The 20,395-nt window shown below is 40.5% G+C and overlaps 1 protein-coding gene across 21 annotated transcripts in view; it reads right to left on the bottom strand.

Moving 5' to 3' along the window:
* Positions 1 to 19,844, bottom strand: part of PUM1 (pumilio RNA binding family member 1) — a 127,804-nt gene extending 107,960 nt beyond the window's left edge. For 14 of the 21 annotated variants that reach the window (XM_033422339.2, XM_033422345.2, XM_033422341.2 and 11 more), the window contains exons 1-2: positions 19,709 to 19,844; positions 14,616 to 14,989 (exon numbers count right to left, since the gene is read on the bottom strand). In XM_033422339.2, the coding sequence (XP_033278230.1) occupies positions 14,616 to 14,978 (363 nt within the window). In that variant the 5' untranslated portion in view covers positions 14,979 to 14,989; positions 19,709 to 19,844. Of the gene's footprint in view, positions 1 to 14,615; positions 14,990 to 19,708 lie in introns of those variants that run through there. The other 7 variants (XM_033422351.2, XM_049713351.1, XM_033422352.2 and 4 more) reach the window with 4 other exon arrangements.
* Between the last annotated feature and the right edge of the window lie 551 nt (positions 19,845 to 20,395).

The raw sequence follows: 20,395 nt of genomic DNA, 5'->3' as shown, positions 1-20,395 counted from the left end.
GACAAAACTATAGGGACAAAAAACGGATTAGTGGTTACCAGTTGCTGGGAATGGAGGTAAGAGCTGACTATGAAGGGGCTCCAGAGAATCTGGGGAAGCGTGAAAACTTTTGTATCTTGGCATCCGGTGGCAGGGTCTGGGGAAGGGGCGGCAGGTGCCATGTCGGGCTGCAAAGGTGGCAAGAAGAAGCCCCTGAAGCAGCCCAAGAAGCAAGCCAAGGAGATGGACAAGAAAGGTAAGGCATTCAAGCAGAAACAAAGAGGAGCAAGGCCACGGGAAAGGCCTCCTGGCCACAGGTGGAATTAAGAAGTCTGGCAAAAAGTAATGTTCCTTGTGCCTGAAGCAATGATGATCCTTAATTCCATTCCTGTTTAAACATCTGAATTAAACATCTGGATTCCCTGCCATCACATCTCTGCCACCTACAGCTAGAATCAAGCGTTGTCTTGGAACCCATTGTACATTTAAGAATAAACGTTTGTTAAAAAAAAAAAAGTTTATAACTCGACTGTGGTGATTACAAGGATATACGCATTTGTCAAAATCTACAGAAGTGTATATGCTAAAATATTAGTGAATTTCACTGTATGCAAAATTATATCTTAAAAATGAGGGAAAAAATAATTACACAAGAGGTAGAATATAGCATTATAAAGACTAACAGTATTATTCCCATTCTAAGAACAGAGGTGAAGAAAATAATCTAAACTACAAGTATTGATAAACAAAAATGTTCATTACAACACTACCAACATTAGTAAAAATTAGAAACCTAAATGATCAATATTAAGACATTATTACAGAAAAGAATGAGGTCACTACACAGAGTAGAATGTGGTATAACCTTAAAATTATCTATGGAAATAATCTATCGTAAAAAAAATTTTGATATGTTAGACCCCCCCAAAAAAAGATAGAAAACTATAATCACAGAAATGTTTTTATTTTATCTCAATTGTTTCACAAAAGATTTCGAGTGACTTAGAAAATCATATAACTTCCACTAGTGAGAAAATTAAGGCAAAGGGAAAATGAAGAGCCTACTTTATAAACTGTATGCAATTAAGTCCTATATACTTATTATAAATGAGCCATAAATTTAGTTCTAACCTCTCGTTAATGGTTAACCAAAACAGAGAAATGATTAATAAAAACTCATACTTCCCATCAAACTTTTAAAAAAGCACAGCTCAAGAAATTATTATCCTTGTTATTAGAGATGCAATGATTTACATTTTTTTAAGTTTTGAATAAAAACACTAGATGGACATGTTACAAAAGGTAAACTAACAGATTCTTAAGATTGAATTATAGTTGGGGGTTGGTTGGGTTTTCGTTTGTTTCTAGGGTGTTTTTATTTTTATAATTTTATAATTATCTATACTTTCCGAAATGTTTACAATGAGCATTTACTGATTTTTAGAATTCAAAAATACTTACAAGTCATTATTTTTAATGGAGGGAAAAAAACATTGTATTTGATTTTTAAATCACTGTTTATTAGGATACAGAGTATGGAATTAGGCCATGGAAAGAGTCCTTAGTTCACTTACAATATTAAGAAACAAAATTACATTCATCACCAACAGAAATGACTCTTGTTTTAACATATCTGCAAAAGTAGTTGATATATTTCTAGAGGTAACCGAAATAAACTCTAGTGTGGTAACAAAGGTGATCTATATTATTAATCTAACATTTCTCAAGTTTGAACAGTTATTACAGTTACAATGTAAATAGTTGGCATAGGAGATAGGAGCTCCCTTATCTAAAAGGTCTTCTGCCCGGGGAACCTAGTAAATGTCTTCCTCCATTCAGCAGCCTGGAAGCTAACCCTCACTCCTCCTTTGTTTCAACATTCTATTGTTTGTAGTATGTAAGGGAACAGGAATTCTCAATGAGTAAGTCTATCCAGATAAATCACTGCAACATAATTAAAGAGGGCAGCTACCAAACACATCAAATAGCTCATTCTGGACTTCATGAGCCTGAGAGAGAACATAATACATAAATCCAAAACTGTATCTGTGGGAGAAAATATTTTAATAGAATTCTATCTCTTCTGAATTAAAAAAAAAGCTAAAGATGTACTAATCAAGATATCAGTGATTCTTAACCAAGAGACAGAATACAAGGGAGGAGGCAGAGCTTAACAAACTTTTAATATTATATACACTGGTATGTATTTTGTGTGGTTTGTTTAATTCTTTACAGAATTCCACCTAATGTTATGCAAATAGTAAACCTTCATTTGCTCTTTTTTGAGAACAGCTACTATCTTTAGTTTCTTACCCTGTTTGTATTACTGTGAGATCATGAACCATGGAAGTTTTCCCTCTTGGGGTTGAGAGGTACTTCAGGTATAACAAATTTATTAGGTTTTAACTTGGAGACTGTGGGTGCTGTAGAATAATATTTGAAATTGGATTTAAAAAAATCAAAACATGTTTTTATTTCCTACATTAAAAATAATGGCTTTTAGGAAATTTTGAACTCTAAAAACAATAAATCCTCACCGTAAACAGTTTGGAAAGTAGGGACAGCAAATTACAAAATGGCAAATGAAGGCTATTAAGAAAATTAAATCAGGGAAGGGAGACAGAGTTGCAATTAAAATAATGTTCACAGAAAGCCTCACTGAGAAGGTAACATTTAAGCAAAGGACTGGAAGGAGGTAAAGGAGCAACTTTCATAGACATCTGAGACAGGAGCACTCAAGCAAATGGAACTGCAAGTCAAAACCTTGGGGGATGGGGCATGCCTGTGATTCTAGAAATAACAAAAATTGCTTTAATATCATTCCAAATACCATTAAAATACAACAAATAAAAGCCCAGACCTAGGCAAAAAGCAGATCAGTGGTTGCTGCTGGGAGGAATTACAAAGGGCCAACAAAACTTGCAGAAGATGGGAACTGTCACTATCATGATTGTAGTGATGGTTTCACAGGTGAATACTTTGATATTTCAAAACTTAACAAATTATTCATTTAAAATGGGTGCATTTTGGGCTTCCCTGGTGGTGCAGTTGTTGCGAGTCCGCCTGCCGATGCAGGGGACACGGGTTCGTGCCCCGGTCAGGGAGGATCCCACATGCCGCGGAGCGGCTGGGCCCGTGAGCCATGGCCACTGAGCCTGTGTGTCCGGGGCCTGTGCTCCACAAGGGGAGAGGCCCCAACAGTGAGAGGCCCATGTACCACAAAAAATAAAAAAAAGAATACTCATAAGGTGTTGGTGGAACTTTAAATTGCTACAATCTATCTGGAAAACAATGTGGAACTATGTATCAAAATTTTAAACATACTCTTTTGTTTGATCTGTCACTTTCACTTCTCCAAATATATTCTAATACAAAAATATAACTGCAGTATTGTTTACTACAGCATTGTTTAGAATGTCAAAAGCTGAAAACAACCTAAAAGTCCATCAAACTGGGATAAATCAGTCAAATTATTGTACTTCCATATACTATGGCCCTTAAAAAATATATATATAGACGTATTTACTGACCTAAAAGGATGACCACCAAAAAAAAAAAAAAAAAAAAAAAGGATGACCACAATGTATGAAGGAGGAAAAGACTACCATGCAGCGTGTGTGTGCCTGGGCTATGTTTGCATGTAATATGTTGAGAGAGAGAGAGCGAATGATCCCATTTAGTTTAAAACTACAATGCATTCATATATCTGTTTATATATGCACAGAAAAAGTCTGGAAGAAAATGAACCAAACTGTTAAAAGTAGTTAACTCTAAAAAACAAATTATTGACATTTTTTAGAACAATCATGTACTATCAAACAGTTTACATTTTAGACAGAAAGTAGATTATTGGGGACTTCCCTGGTGGTCCAGTGGTTAACAATCCACCTTCCAATGCAGGGGACTCAGGTTCAATCCCTGGTCAGGGAACTAAGATCCCACATGCCGCGGGGCAACTAAGCCCACGAACCACACAAAGAAGAACCGCGCAGCACAACGAAGACCCAGAGCACAGCCAAAAAATAAATAAATAATTTTTTTAAAAAAGTAGATTATTGATTGCCCAGGGATGGGGGGGTAATGACGGAAGTGGAAAGTGACTAGTAATGGGTACAGGTTTTCTTTTGGGGTGATGAAAAACGTTCCCTTTGATTGTGGTGATGACTGCACAACACTGAATATACTGAAACCCACTGATCAGTACATTTTAAATGGGTGAACTGTATGGTGTGTGAATGATATCTCAATAAAGCTGCTTTACTTTAGAACAAAATCCATAACCAAAATATAGAACAAAAATTTTGCAATTTAATATTCACACTGTACTTTATACTATGTCCCAACGGAAACCTTAAACCCAGACAGCAACTGTTAAAAAGCTTCAAACAGGAAAAATGAGTCACTATTCTTAAGAGCAGTTAACCATTGACAATACAGGGGTAAATTACAACCCTCATTCTATCTTCATTAGGATACTATCTTTCTTGAACTATCCTAGTAGATAATATTCCCTTCTGAGAAAAGGAACGAACTTTGAAAATGTATTAGGTTGCAACAATATGGCAGTTTCCCAATACATGATGTGACTATGAACAAAGTTTCAGTGTTTTACAAATTAAGGAAAGTAAACCTTGTTCCTACAGCCGCTTCTGTTTGCCTAACTCTGATATGGTTTCAAGAACTCTCCTCTCCCTATACCCACCCCCCACCAAAAAAAGCATAAAAGCAGAGTTGATAGGAATTACTTTAAAAGTTCCTTAATACAACTCTCCAATAAATGCTTACTGGCTCCTTATCTTCAGGCCCAAGACCCTACATTCTGTTACATCTTACACCTCAACAATTCAAAATGACTCTTCAAAATAAAATACTCTACTCAGTAAGTCTCTTCAGCAAGCCCTGATGACATAATGTATTCATTCATCATTTATACGTACATACTATTTGCCAGGGGCTAGAGATGTAAGGCTGAAAGATTCTATAAGAAGAACCATCACAGCAGTTCTTAACCGAGGTGGACATGAAGATAACCCGGGAGTTGTTTTTAAAACATACATAAACTCCACCTCATCACTGGATATTTTGATTCAGTAGGTCTGGACTTAAGCCCAAGAATCTGTTTTGAAACAGATTACTAGCACCCAATGGTGAAGGAAAAAGTAAATATTTAACTCCAATACTGAGAGCCGAATGCTTCAATAAAGATGTGTACCAAATGATGGTAGCACCAAAAGAGGACACCCAACCTATAAGAAAAGAGGTAAGTAAAGGGGAAGGTTTATCAGAGATAAAGATACTTTAGTTGAAGATGAGGAAAGTAGCTAAGTGGATGAGGAAGGAAGGAGATTCCAAGAAGAGAAAACTACATAAATGAAAATAGCACAACTACATTGAGGAATTGCACAAACTATAAAAAATAGCATGTGTTCAGAAAATTAGGATACTTCAATAAAGCTGAAGTGGAGTGCCAGTAAAGACTGGAGAGGTAAGCTATCTCAGAACACGAAGTGTGTACACTACGCTATGCTGAGGAGATTGAAAGTTAATTATCTTAAAAGCAACCGAAAAGCCAAAAACAAAATTTAGGCAAGGATGAGACATAAGCAGATTCGTGTCTTCAGAAATAACAATTTGGCAGCAACACAGAAAATAGCCAGAAGGAAGAAAAGAGGGAGGGTGCAAAAAAAGTCAGAAGACTACTGTAAATGTCCAAGCAAGAAATATGAGCCTATCAAATAAGGCAATACGGATATAACCTTGGAACTGTTTGAGGCAGGAGGCAGGAATCTAAGATTCCTGGGTTGCCTGCAATGGAGATGCCACACACAGAAATAGGATATAGGGAATGAAACTAATGAGTTCAGTTTTGAAGGTCATCTGTTTGAACATGCCATTTACTGAGCATCTATTATGCATCAAGTACTGGGCTCCTATAATTAGATGTGCAAACTAAACTTTTACTGGTGTCCCTAAATATAAATATATGAGCAACAAGTGCAGTTTAAAACGTGTGAAAATGTGTAAAAGAGGCCAATGTGTGTGTGTTATGGATAAGCTGACTACTCCATGATGAAGAACAGTAAGGTCTCCAAACAGATTGGTCTTGTGGAAAGAGCATGCGCTAATCACCTTAAAACACGGCATCTCATTTTTCTGACCCCGCATTTCCCCATCCATAAAATGGAAATAATAAAAAACAACATAGAGTTACTGGTGGTTCAAATCATATATAAGGGCTTCCCTGGTGGCGCAGTGGTTGAGAGTCCGTCTGCCGATGCAAGGGACGCAGGATCGTGTCCCGGTCTGGGAAGATCCCACATGCCACGGAGCGGCTAGGCCCGTGAGCCATGGCCGCTGAGCCTGCGCGTCCGGAGCCTGTGCTCCGCAACGGGAGAGGCCACAACAGTGAGAGGCCTGCATACCGCAAAAAAAAAAAAAAAAAAAAAAAGAATCATATATAAAAAGACTAGATCAGTTCTGCCACACAGCTTACGGAGTACATGTTCATAAAACTTATAGATGCAGAAACGTACTCAATACTAAAATAAAAGTACCTCTAGATCTCATTAGATACACTCAACCCTTCCTAACAACCTCAGTTCAACACACTCACTAACATGCTTTTAATTAAAACAGAGATAATTAATGTAAAGGAAACCACTGCACTGGAAAAAGAGTTAAATGATTTCTAAGATCTTTTTCTTTCATTCATTCATTTATGGCTGTGTTGGGTCTTCATTTCTGCGCGCGGGCTTTCTCCAGTTGTGGAAAGCAGGGGCTGCTCTGTTGCAGTGTGCGGGCTTCTCATTGCGGTGGCTTCTCTTGCTGCGGAGCACAGGCTCTAGACATGCGGGCTTCAGTAGTTGTGGTACGCAGCCTAAGTAGTTGTGGTTCGCGGGCTCTAGAGCACAGGCTCAGTAGCTGTGGCGCATGGGCTTAGTTGCTCCGCAGCATGTGGGATCATCCCGCACCAGGGCTCGAACCCATGTCCCCTTTATCAGCAGGCAGATTCTTAACCAGTGTGCACCAGGGAAGCCCCTAAGATCTTTTCCAACACCAAAATTCCACTGGAAATGTATCAATTCACCAATTCGCTTTCATTCAATATGGTAAACCAAACTCTTAATAGAAGGTATAAAATTTGTCTTTTTTCTTTTTTTAACATATAAAAATTTCTGGGTTTAAGTTCTCTGGCAGTTCAGTGGTTAGCACCAGGCACTTTCACTGCAGTGGGCCCGAGTTCAGTCCCTGGTTAACTAAGATGCCGCAAGCCACACAGCGCAGCCAAAAAAAAAAAAAAATTTTCAGGATTTGAAATTTGTAAAAATTCAAAATGTACAAGAAACCAAATTACCTATAATCTCCCCTCCCACATAAATAAAAGTAAGATTTTGCCATATTTCCTCACAGTCCTTTTTCCATGTACATCACTCTTAATGGATACACAGAGCTTACAGCCTATTTTCTAGATAATAAGTTAATAAATAAAGGAACTGTATCTCTAAAATTATTCTCACCTGATTTGTTTCTGCCACCCAAACACACGACATCCCCATCTTAGCAGTCATTTCAATACAGACACTCACTGAAATCCTCATTTTGAAACAACTTTCTTTATAATTCCTTCCTCCCTTCATGAAACTGTAAGTTTCTCTGGAGAAAGAACAACATATTAATTTCATTGTTTTTTATTTCACTAGGCTTCTGACCTAAATAAGCAGTAGCTCCCTAATTTGGCCAATTGGGGGAAAAAAGGACAATCTAAATCAATAAATTCTTAGCAAATTAAAGATTATTTTTTACTTAACAGCAGATACGACGCTTTTAAACACATATGATAACTAGGATTAAGTTAATGAACCATTCCCTTGTTAAAGTCCTTGGGGAAACTTTCTTTAATAGAGAAAAATTATTTGTCATTAGCAGATCAACTAACTGTATATTCATGACATCTAAATAACAGAGCTCCCTGAAAACACCTGTTCTTTATAATGTAAGCATTCCTCTTCCCGGGGTTGTAAACAAGTTTATTTATGCTGTTAACCTGAAAACACATTCTTCATAGATAGAGAAGAAAGTTGCCGTTAGGCCCAGTAAAACTTGTCACTTGGAAAAATTCCAATCCATGGTGTAAAGCTGTAGATAAAGTAACCTCCAAACTCTATTTCTAAAAAGCACCGGCATCAGTGAAGAAATCTCCATTATTTTTGTGCCTGTATATTAGACTCATGTACCTTTAAAAATCTTTACGTACCCCAAAGAAATGAAAGTATATGTCAAGACAAAAACTTGTACACGAATGTTCACAATAGTACTGTTCACAATAGCGAAAACGTAGAAACCACCCAAAGGTCCATCAACTGATAAATGGATAAATAAAATGTGCTGTATATCTATAAAACAGACTATTATTCAGAAATAAAAAGGAATGAGGTACTGATCCATGCTACAAGACAGATGAACCTTTAAAGCACTGTTAAGCGAAAGAAGCCAGTCACAAAGGACCACATACTGTATGATTCCATTTATACGAAATGCCCAGAAGAGACAAATGCATAGACACAGAAAGGAGACTGGTGGCTACCTAAGGCTGGAGAGTGACTGCTACTGGTACAGATTGCGAGGAATAATGAAAATGTTCTAAAATTGATTGTGGTGATGGCTGCACGACTCTGCGAATATACTAAAAACCAATGAATTGTACACCTTAAGTGGATGAATTATATATCAATAAAGCAGGTATAAAAAATCTTTAGGGACTTCCCTGGCAGCGCAGTGGTTAAGAATCCGCCTGCCAATGCAGGGGACACGGGTTCTAGCCCTGGTCCTGGAATATCCCACGTGCCATGAAGCACCTAAGCCCGTGTGCCACAACTACTGAGCCTGCGCTCTTGAGCCCACGTGCCACAACTACTGAAGCCCGTGCGCCCAGGGCCCGTGCTCTGCAACAAGAAAAGCCACCACAATGAAAAGCCTGCGCACCGCGGCGAAGAGTAGCCCCTGTTCGCCGCAACTAGAGAAAGCCTGCACGCAGCAATGAAGACCAAAGGCAGCCAAAAATAAATTAATTAATAAGAATAAAATAAAATAAAAATAAAGAATTAAACAGGAAATGCTTTAAAAAAAAAATCTTTAGGGCCCCCAATTTCCACAAACCTAAGAGTTTTCCTAATGAGATTCATAAAAACACTAAGAAAGGTATTTTAAACATAAAAGAACATTTACTAAAGGCAATAAATAGACAAATCCACGTATGCTAAATCTTCTGAAACTATTAACACGCAATTTAAAAACAATACTCAAAAAATATTACATGAAAAAAACGACGAACACTCCTCTTCAACTGCAGGTTTTACCACCAATGCCATGTACACCCTTCAGCCCAAGTTCTTCAATCAAGTTTCCAAATATTAAATTCACCCAACCTATTGCCAATCACTGACCACCACTTCTCACAATATTCGTAGCAGGGAGCAAAATGCCAGAGCATTCTACTGAGCTGAAGCCACACTCCCATTTACAGCTCTTTATTACATCTAGAAGATACAGAAAGTGAATGTAAAAATTAGGGAAGAAATTCCTCAACAACAACAAAAACTCTTACCCTATCCTCAGTACTTAGTACTCTCTTGGCATTGTGTTAACTGTCAGTCCTGTGTTTCTCTATGAGTGTTAAGTCATTTCCCAAGAGTGAATAGATTCTAAGCAAGGGCTAGAACATTTTTTTTTAAGTTTTTCCACGATACCAAGAAGAGTAATTCTGTACTCAGGTTCAGCCTGTAGAAAATATTAAGCAAATGCTGTTGTCCGAGAGAAAATGGACACATGCACAAAAGATGTGTCTCGTATGCAAGTACAGAGAGTTGTGATGAAAAACAATATCATATCACTTTATGATTTACAAAGCACTTTCAACCACATCCAAACTGAAATCTGAAACACACCTCTTCCTGAGAACTACTGTGTTTTTCTCTTACTAAGAGTCTCATGATTCATCCCATTTCCCTCTTTTCTTTGGCCACACCCAGAGCAGATTCTATAACCCACCACTCTGGTATGTATTTCTAAATTCTACATTCAACCCTTTCATCTTCCTCACATACCCCTATTTTCCCATTACTGCATCTCATTACCACCTATCCTATAAATTTTTTTCCTAATTCCACAGCAAAAACCTTTTGAAACAAAACAAAGTAAAGATATATCATAAACTGCTGCAAGGTGCCATCTCGGAGGCACATACAATCTAGTATCACACAGCATTAGAGAACGAATACTTTTTTTTTTACACTGGAATCTAATCCTTAACACTGGAAAATCATTCTTAAAGTTATAGTCAAAGAAAACCTGCTGATGATCCTTTTGAGCAAATATGTAACGTTTTAAGTCTCTGTGAACTCCAAATATAATGAAAAAGGCTCCAAGAGTACAAGTGAAACAGAAAACATTGAAAAACATGAAAGCATTGATTACTCAGCTTTAAACCATGTTAACTAAATGCCACTGGCCCAAATGCTGAGGAATCTAAGCAATCTACCCAGAAAGAAAAGAGACGAATGGTCTAACAGAGTCAAAGAGCAGGGGCAACAGAAAAAGATCTCCAGGGAATGAGGAGATTCTCAGTATGGGAATACTTGGGTTCCCTCCCAGTTTGACATTGTATTTATTAATTATAAAGTGTAAGGATTAACTCACAGCTACCGGAGATTAAGAAGGATAGACATGTCAGGATACGACTAGAAGACAACGTTACCAAGTGGAAAAAAAAGGGGGGGGGGTGCAAATAATAGAGTCAAAGAATTTATCCACTGAATTCTGCCTGGCTATCTAGAATATCTCCCACCAGCTGTCAATCTATGGTGGATACTGATAACACCTAGCACCACAAGACTACTAACAAAAGCAAGAAAACTCTGGAGTTGTCCTCTAACTTTCCTTTCTCCCAAAGCAGAGTTTTTAACCTATCTCTGCCCCTTAAAATCTAGTACAGAGGCCACAGTTCAACTGATCAACCTTAAAATTTTTTCCCTATTTCATCACACACACTATCTCACAACAGTTTACAGAGAAAACAGATTTCACAATGAGAGAATAAAATAATCACAAGTCAAAGACCTGACCCTGGCTTTCACATGATGAGACCTTTAGAAAAGATCTGAAGTTATAAAAATTACTGTTAAAATAAATATGTAAGTTTTGTAAGCAGCATTTTTAAATAGTATTATTTACTTAGGGAGACGTGTTTTCCTGTTTTTTCTTTTTTGGCCGAGCCACACAGCTTGTGGGATCTTAGTTCCCCGACCAGGGACTGAACCTGGGCCCTAGCAGTGAAAGCGCCAAGTCCTAACCACTGTACCGCCAGGGAATTCCCTCTAGTGTTTTATACATAATATCTTGATCCACATCCATTGTCTTGTTTACTATGAGTAAATTTTACAGGCCAAAAAAGAAAAGAAAAATTCATGGTACTACTTTCCCTCACTCCCCTCCAAAGACCTCGATCTGGCCCAAAAATGAGGACTTTAACTGTCCTCATTCTAACTGTACCAAATACAATAATTTTATGTATTAAAACAAGTGATATTTAATATGTTTATATTCTTAAGGTAGAAAAGACAAATACAGAGGACTTCCCTGGTGGCCCAGTGGGTAAGACTCTGGGCTCCCAATGCAGGGGGCCCGGGTTCGATCCCTGGTCAGGGAACTAGATCCCACATGCATGCCACAACTAAAGATCCCACATGCTGCAACTAAACATGGCACAACGCAGATCCTGCGTGCTGCAACTGAGACCCCTCGGCACAGTGATTCTCCACAGAGAGATGTGCCCCCCACTCTTCAATTATATTACACTCTCCACTGCTGCTTGAACAAGTGGCCACTACCTATTGCCATGTGTTTCTCAGCAGGACAGCTGAGCTGAGATTCACTGCTTTACCTGAGTGCAAATCTGAAGAACTTCGTGGTCTTCCCTCATTCAATCAACACAAAAACTTCATATACCTCCTGGGAAAGGGGCATGAAAAACAGTCTCTGCCCTAGCATAGTTCAGTCCAGGAGGTTAATCTCAACACCAAAACCAGTAAGTTACAGTACACTCTGATGACTACAGGAGAGGTAATTTGTGGGTGGCCCACACTGCAACACAGCAACTACCCTAATGCAGTTCCCTAAGGATGTTCATTATACCACGTATCCAGACCAACAGAACTGTGTATGATGAGTGCCCATTCCAAGTTGGGTCACTGGTTTAGGCCCCCTTGGTATGAACAGGTTTTGCCATTTAACATCAACTGTGGTTTGCTAACTGACCTGGATAAAACTGGTCAAAAAGTCAGATGTGATTCCGTATGATGTGGCTCAGCACTAGAGCCCAGAGTAAGCCTTCACAGCACAGCACAGCACAACCAGATTTTAGATCTTAGAGCTCTGCTAAGGACTGACCCAGAGCCTGACCTGCCCACCTAGCGAAGAACAAGCCAAGCACCTCGATTCTCCTTTCAGCTTTTACCCATCAGCCCATCATTAGAAAAGCCAACACAAGATTTTACAGATCTATATCTCTAAATTTACAAATTCATCTATAAATTATAAAATATCTATAATTTTACAGATCTTTTATAAATCATAACACAGATTTTAAAAACCAACGTTCATGATTTTTAAACAATGTTTAGCCAAATAACGCAAAAGTTACAGGCGTTCCACCTTTGCCCCCTAGACAGATACCATCCAAACCAAACACCTCCCACCTTGGTCTCACTCTACACACACAGCTGCCTACATCTCAAATTCAACATGTATTCTACCAAATTTAATTACCTTGTCCACAAACCAGATTCTCCTCTATATTCCTTTTACTCTATTACTTCATTTTCCCAGGGACCAAAACTTTCTAATTCAATCACCAATTCTGTGCATTTCTGGGTCCCATCCCATCTTTTCCACTGCTCACACCAGGGCTGTTACAGTAGTTATCCAATTAGTCTCAGCCTTCACCAACTCCAATCTCTTATTGCCAACTCAACCTTCCCAAAACACCACTGGATAAAAGCCACTCCATACATACACAATAAAAACTCCTGCCTACTGAATTAAACCTTAGCCTGGCATCCAAGGCCCTTTTCTTTACGACAATGTCCTTTTTCCCCAGCTTTATTTTAAGGCCACAGGATTAGGGGCTTATGCATTCAATAACTTTCTTCTGAAGCTCTATCACACGCCAAATTCTAGGAACTGGGATACCGAAATGAATAAAATTTGATCCCCACCTCCAAGACTCCAAGCAAACAGGAAACAAATATAGTACCTTAAGTAATAGACACATAAGAAAGATAAAAAGTGCCCTAAGTACCAAAGAAGAAGCCCCCTATACCTCATATTTCTTAGTACTGCTCACCTACACATAGTAGATGCTTACGAAGTAGCACTGATGAATGATTGGTCCAATAAACCAAAGACCTATGATCAATATGCTCAATAAATTTCTGTTGACAAATTCCACCTCCCCATTTCTACTATGGTAAAGAACTGTGGTACACTGGCTGCCTCTCTTGGAAGGGTCAAGGGGAAGCACAACTGAGAGCACAGATTTGCAAGTGTGCGTGTGACTAACTTGTTTCTAAAGAACAGAAGCACTAGAGGCCTCATGAAAGACGTTAGTTCTTTTTGCTGGTCAGTACTCAGATACCGGCAACATAAAATAAACCTTTGCAAATTCAACCTATACCCAATTCCAAAGAATAGCCGGATGAAAACATTCTAACCCTTTCATCACCATCAGGAAGTCAGCAAACACAGCTAAACTCTCTTCTCAGTAAAATATGCTGTGATTCCAGCTTTGGTCTTGGATTAGTAAAAGCAAGCATGTTAAAATTAACCAAATAAAACAAGTGCTTAGAACAAGAGAACAAAGATGATTAAAACCTAAAAGCCACAACCACTCCTCTCTATACAAAACATGAGATATATCAGTTCACTTGAGCAGCTGATTTTTTATCAACTTCCTACTACTTTCAACCATAACATCTTAAAAACAGAAGTCACCAACACCCAACAGGAAAAGCTCTAAAATATGTATTCGGGCTATAAACAGCTCAAACAGACCTTAAAAGACTATATGTTAAGAGCAAAAAAGTATACTCAGAAATGCAACGTGCACATTAGAACAAGCTTAAGTCTTTCTTTAAATGAATTGGTCATTTGCTCTTTAGCGCCAGAACGATAAAATGACTCGGTGACAACATTACAACAATCATCCTTTAAAACAGTGGTCCCCAACCTTTTTGGCACCAGGGACCAGTTTTATGGAAGACAATTTTTCCACGGATGGGGGCGGGGCAGGGGGTGTATGGTTCAGGTGGTAATGCGGGCGATGGGGAGCGGCAGATGAAGCTTCACTAGCTCGCACGCCGTTCACCTCCTGCTGTGCAGCCCGGCTCCTAACAGGCCACAGCCCGGTACCGGTCCGCGGACCAGGGGTTGGGGACCCCTGCTTTAAAACAAGTGACTGTTTAGTTTAGACCAAATGAAATCATTAGCAATTAAGGCTTTTAAAGACATTCACTGAAAGTAGATATCCTAAGTGGACAGTGATTATAAAGAGTTTCAAAGCTGAAATAGTGAACGTTTTTTACCTGATGTTCTGCATGAATGTTATCCCCAGTAGGCCATCGATGTTTGCTATTATTATAGCCGCCTCCACCACTTCCTCCTCCCCCAAGCTGCTCACCATGCTGCCTCTGAAAGAAGTAGTCCACCATAGCGTCGTCCTGGGAACGGCCTGCAACTCCTATGGATCCTGGGACAGGGCTGGAGTGTGTCCCAGCTGCAAGAGCCTGATTTGCAGCTGGTTGTGGCTGCGCTTGCGACCCTGTTCCAGATGTCAAAACAACAGGCATGTTGGGATTAGCTGGTTCTTGAGGGTGATGTTTCAGGTGGGGGCTGAAAGAGTCCTGCCAAAGCACTGCTTTTCTCTTCAAGACACATGCAACGCTCATTCCACCAACACCTAAGGACAAACAGGTTACAAATGTTTAAAATTTGCCTTTTTTAAAACATAACTTGATATATGCACCAAGATAAAAACATGAGACCCCTGGCTTTTGCAATATATCATCTAAAACCAGTTTCTACCAAGCAGCTAAATGTTTTGCAACACATACATAATTTTCTAAACTGAAACTTCGGGCTTCCCTGGCGGCGCAGTGGTTAAGAATCCACCTGCCAATGCAGGGGACACAGGTTCAAGCCCTGGGCCAGGAAGATCCCACATGCCACGAAACAACTAAGCCTGTGCGCCACAACTACTGAGCCTGTGCTCTAGAGCCCAAGAGCCACAATTACTGAAGCCCACGCGCCTAGAGCCCGTGTGTGGCAAGAAGAGAAGCCACCGCAATGAGAAGCCCGCGCACTGCAACCAAGAGTAGCCCCAACTCGCAGCAACTAGAGAAAGCCCGCACGCAGCAACGAAGACCCAACGTAGCCATAAATAAATAAATACATACATACATAAACCAACCAAACCCCATATATAATTAGCAACGACTCAAGAGTGTCAAAAACGAAAGGATCCTTTAAAATGTCCAATGTATTCATGGGATGCTCTGAAAAAAAGCTTAAATAAGGCCCTCTGACTAAGAACAGCAACAGAATGTTCCTAGCCTGAAACTTCTTCTCAGCTGCTGTACATGCATTTTTGCCAAGAACTTACAATTATAATTGTAATCACATCATCATTCTATTAGTACTCTGACTCTTACAGAGTCAGAGATGAGACCAAACCAAATTCAAACCCTCACCTTACATAGAAAGTATCACTGTAAAAAAAGAAATGCTTCAATAGAATAATAATTGTATGGCAAATATATTGCAAACATTTTTTCTGATCATTCCTATTTTACAGATAAAAACACTAAGGTACGGAGGAAAAGTTATGTGATGTGCCCGAGGTCATTCAGCTAGTGAGCTTTTGAAGGAGGGATTCAAACCCAAATCTGTATGCACCCAAGCCTCCTTCTTTCTACCAACCCCCTTGCTACCACACCCCAGTAAACCAAAACAGATACTATTTCTCTCACTTGAGTCTGCTATTCTTCTCTGGAAGGATCAACAAAGAAACTCCAAAATGTTACTATGAAACATTACTAATATGTTTCTTAAAATCAAAAACTACATTTGTAGAAAACATAGAACAGCCTATGTATGGATGCTTAAGAAAAAAAAAAAAAATCCTTCAAAATAATCAGTTACCAACTAGAACATACCTGTCCAGAGCCACTAGAGTCTAATTTCAAGGCTATCAACCTAACAGTCCACTGCTACAAATGCCTTATCTCTCTTTAGCCCTACAGTGATGTTTCAAAAACAGACTCAAAAGATTTATAAGAAATCTATTAAACTATTTCTCAGTATAGAATAAACATCCTGGACTTCCCTTGTGGCGCAGTGGTTAAGAATCCGCCTGTGGGCTTCCCTGGTGGCGCAGTTGTTGAGAGTCCGCCTGCCGATGCAGGGGACTCAGGTTCGTGCCCCGTGTCTGGGAAGATCCCACATGCCGCGGAGCAGCTGGGCCCATGAGCCATGGCCGCCCGCGCGTCCGGAGCCTGTGCTCCACAGCGGAAGAGGCCACAACAGTGAGAGGCCCGCGTACCGCAAAAAAAAAAAAAAAAAAAAAAAGAATCCGCCTGCCAATGCAGGAGACACAGGTTCGAGCCCTGGTCTGGGGAGATTGCACATGCCACGGAGCAACTAAACCCGTGCACCACAACTATTGAGCCTGCACTCTAGAGCCTGCAAGCCACAACTACTGAGCCCGCGTGCCACAACTACTGAAGCCCACGTGCCTAGAAGCCCATGCTCCACAACAAGAGAAGCCACCACAATGAGAAGTCACCGCAATGAGAAGCCCATGCACCGCAACAAAGAGTAGCCCCCGCTCGCCGCAACTAGAGAAAGTCCATACGCAGCAACAAAGACCCAACGCAGCCAAAAATAAATAAAATTAAAAAAAAAAAAAGAACAAACATCCTGATAAAGAAGCATTCGCTTCTCACAACTAATTCATGTTCTGAAGACAGGAGTAAGAAGATTTGTAATTTGTTCAAAGCCTAATTTGGAAATGCCTAGTTTCAGTTAACAATTCCAATCCATCAGAACCATACTGGAGTAGTCCAGCTTTCTGGACTTCAGTTTCTGCTTTCATGAACAGAATCATGTTCATGCTTAAATACCAAAACCGGAAAGTCATAGCTGTGTTTACCATTGGTACTAGCAAAGTCCTAACCAGCCTAATGCCTTCCTGTTTGATTTTCAAAAGAACTCACTGCCCTCTTATTACCAATAGTAGCCAGTCCCATTTTCTTCCACAAGGGAGTATCAAACCGTCTTTGTTGTAGAGCTAACCAGGAATCCTAAAACTAAAGTTTTACCACTAAACTACAACCTCCCTGAACCTGTTTCCTCATCTAGAAAATTAAAGAAATTCTTTCTCTGTGACTCACAAGTTTTTTTTTTTAATCAAAATAATAGATATAAAAGTTTTTGGTAAATTCAAAGTCACCATGCTGAGGCCCAAGGAATTCAGTTCCCACCAGTTAAAGCAATGGAGCTCCAGTCCCTAAGCAGATTCCTAAAATAGCAAATGCAACCTTTTCTGAAATAAAAGATTTGCTGTAAAGATTTGCCGTAATACTTATTTAACAAAGAATTTCCGAATGAAAAAGGTATTCACCACTGAAACACACCCGACCACAACTTCATTCTATCAAGGCATGGGGGGGAGAGGGGGAGGCGGGGGGAGGGTTCTATAAAAATGTTCAAACGAAACAATTGGCTTTTGTAAAGCTATCTGTATCCCCTGAGACTTCCTGCTTTACCTAATGAGGCAAGGCAGTTTCTCAAACAAGAGAAAACCTGGCAGAAGGGACATTTTGAAAGTGAGCAAATACCTAAGCAATTAACAAGTGTCTTGGGTAGTTTTGTAATATCTTGGCAACTACAACATAAAAATTAAGAAATCAGTCACTTAAATAATAGAAAACATTTAAATTGCTGATGCCTTTTAAAGAACTCTCAAACCCACTAAAAAGTTATGTGTTAGCACCTGAAATGTGACTTTTCTTTTTTACAAATGGTACATTATAAAAATAAGTTTTTCAGCAACTAAAAATAAGTGCTGATTCTAGTTTTCCACAGTTTTCAAACTGTTTACACCAAAGTTGTTTTTGTTTTGTTTTGTTTTAATATCACTAATAGGCTTTATTTCAAACAAAGGAACATGATCTAATCTATCTCCACTGCTCACCTTTTATTTACTAAAATTCTTTGTGGTTTAAAAGGTGTTTATTTTTACCACACTGGAAAAAAAAAAATTCTGTGGTCATAAATTTATTTTAAAGCAGTTCATCTCAAACCCAAACTAAGCTTCAAACACAACTTCAAAAAGCCGTGGCCTTGAACAAAATGAATCCAATTGTGGCTAAGGCAAAATGCTCAGTTCAGAATCCAGTATTTCCCAAAAATCCAGATAAAGAATAAACAGCACCCAAGAGTGTTTTATAAAGTTAAAACTAGCAACGGGTCAAAATGTTTATTTTGCTTACTAAAACTGCATCGGGAGCCACCCACGTCTATCTTGGTGAGTTTTGATTTTTTTTCATAAAACAAACAAAAAGCTAAAACCACAAACCTATGATTTCAGCAATAACTGACTTTAAAAGAGAATCCCAAAAAAGCCTCATAAAATCCCATTCTTAATCTCAGGCAGAGAAGGAAGTGAACGAATTGATGTAACTAAGAACAGTGTTCTCTTAATTGGACAATGAAGAGTAACAACCCTTCAACTTACGGGGAGGATAAAACCTTTCCTGATAATGTGGGGGAGGGGGGAATATAGTGGCGGGGGGGGGTAAGGGAGTGTATTCCTCACTTGACGTGGGAGTGGTACCGACAAGTATTAAACGATCTAGGTTTACCAAGGACGTCCATGAGGACTAAAAACTATCTAGTATTGTGTATCTGTTTACCTACTACGAAGGCATGAACGCTTCTTAGAGTTAAGACAGACACGCACCAACACAGGGAGGCTCAAAGAGGAAGAACCGACCAAAAACAAGCTCTCACAGAAACAAAAGGCCACAAGTACCCAGGAGCCTAAAAAGCGATCTGAAACTTCCTGATCGCCTACTTCTCCACATTTAAGGATCGCAAAGTTCCCCCGTGGTGGGTCTCGTCTGCAGACGAGGGCCACGGCTGCTTCTAAAGCGATTTATTGTTCCTCTTGCTTCGGCGCTGCCACGGAAGCTCAAGAAGTCGAAGAAATCCTGAGTGGCACAGAATTACACTTCATGGCCACACAGAAGACTCGGGGCTTCGCAAACCCATCAAAAAAGCAACCCGAATGGCAACATCAATCTTCAGGGGCTCCAACGGGGCCGAGCAGAAATGTAGAGACACGTCTATGCCCTGGGCCCGGGCCTAAACCCCCGGCATTTTCCTCGCTTGGACCCAGCTCCCCACCCCCTCCCTCCTTTGATAACAATAGGGGCCTTGCTGCTGACTCCAAAACATGTACGAGGAACAGCGAGTGAGAAGCCTCAGCCAGGGCCCCGGCGGCTTTTCCAAAGCCCTTCTCACCCCCCCAGCCGCTCTCAAACACCAATACAAAGGGATAATCTGCTCGCTGGGGGTCCGGAGCAGCGTTTGGGGCTGGCGGGGTGCGGGTACTCACGGGCGGAACGGTAGGATGAAGATGGATTTCAGCCCCCCGATCTTCTCTCTCCGGCGCTCTCGCTCCCCCTTACCTTTCACTCCGACAACATGGCGGCCCACTGGGGACTGGGCTGGCGCTGTGCATCATGGGATAGGCTCGGGCCCCGGCCCTGGCTTTGGCAGCGGCATGTGTGGAGAAGGCAGGCGGCTGTGGAACAGGTTGCCTGGTTGCCATGCCAACCCAGGGCCTGTGTGAACTTGGGAAACTCGCAGGCAACACTACCGCTGCGCGCGCGAGTGGCCGCCCGCGAGGGGAGCGCGCGCCGTCCCCTCGCGGGCCGCCGCGGGCAGCAGGAGGAGTCCCGCGGGCCCACACCGGAGCGCCCGCGGTGCCCGGTTCCCGGCCCAGCACCGCACGGAGCTGGGCACGCGGTGTCAGGGTAGTGACCTTAGCCGAGGCGCCACCCGCCTCCGCGCCCTCCCTATTTCACCTCCAGATTGTAACGGCCTGCAGGATTAATGGACGCTTATTCCAAGGCTCTGGCGGGACAGGAGCTGGGTTCAAACCCCTTTGCTGCGACTTTCTGGCTCTGTGGACTTACTTAATCTTCCTGCTTCCATTGCCCCATTTGTAAAATGAAAAGGAAAATGAGAATTGCTACTTAACTCTGCCCTGAGGATTAAGTGGATAATATGGCTTATTATG

This window comes from Orcinus orca, chromosome 1 (genome assembly GCF_937001465.1).
Source record: "Orcinus orca chromosome 1, mOrcOrc1.1, whole genome shotgun sequence".
Lineage (NCBI taxonomy): Eukaryota > Metazoa > Chordata > Mammalia > Artiodactyla > Delphinidae > Orcinus > Orcinus orca.
The sequence above is the reverse complement of the archived record's forward strand: the minus strand, read 5'-3'. Positions and strand labels throughout refer to the sequence as shown.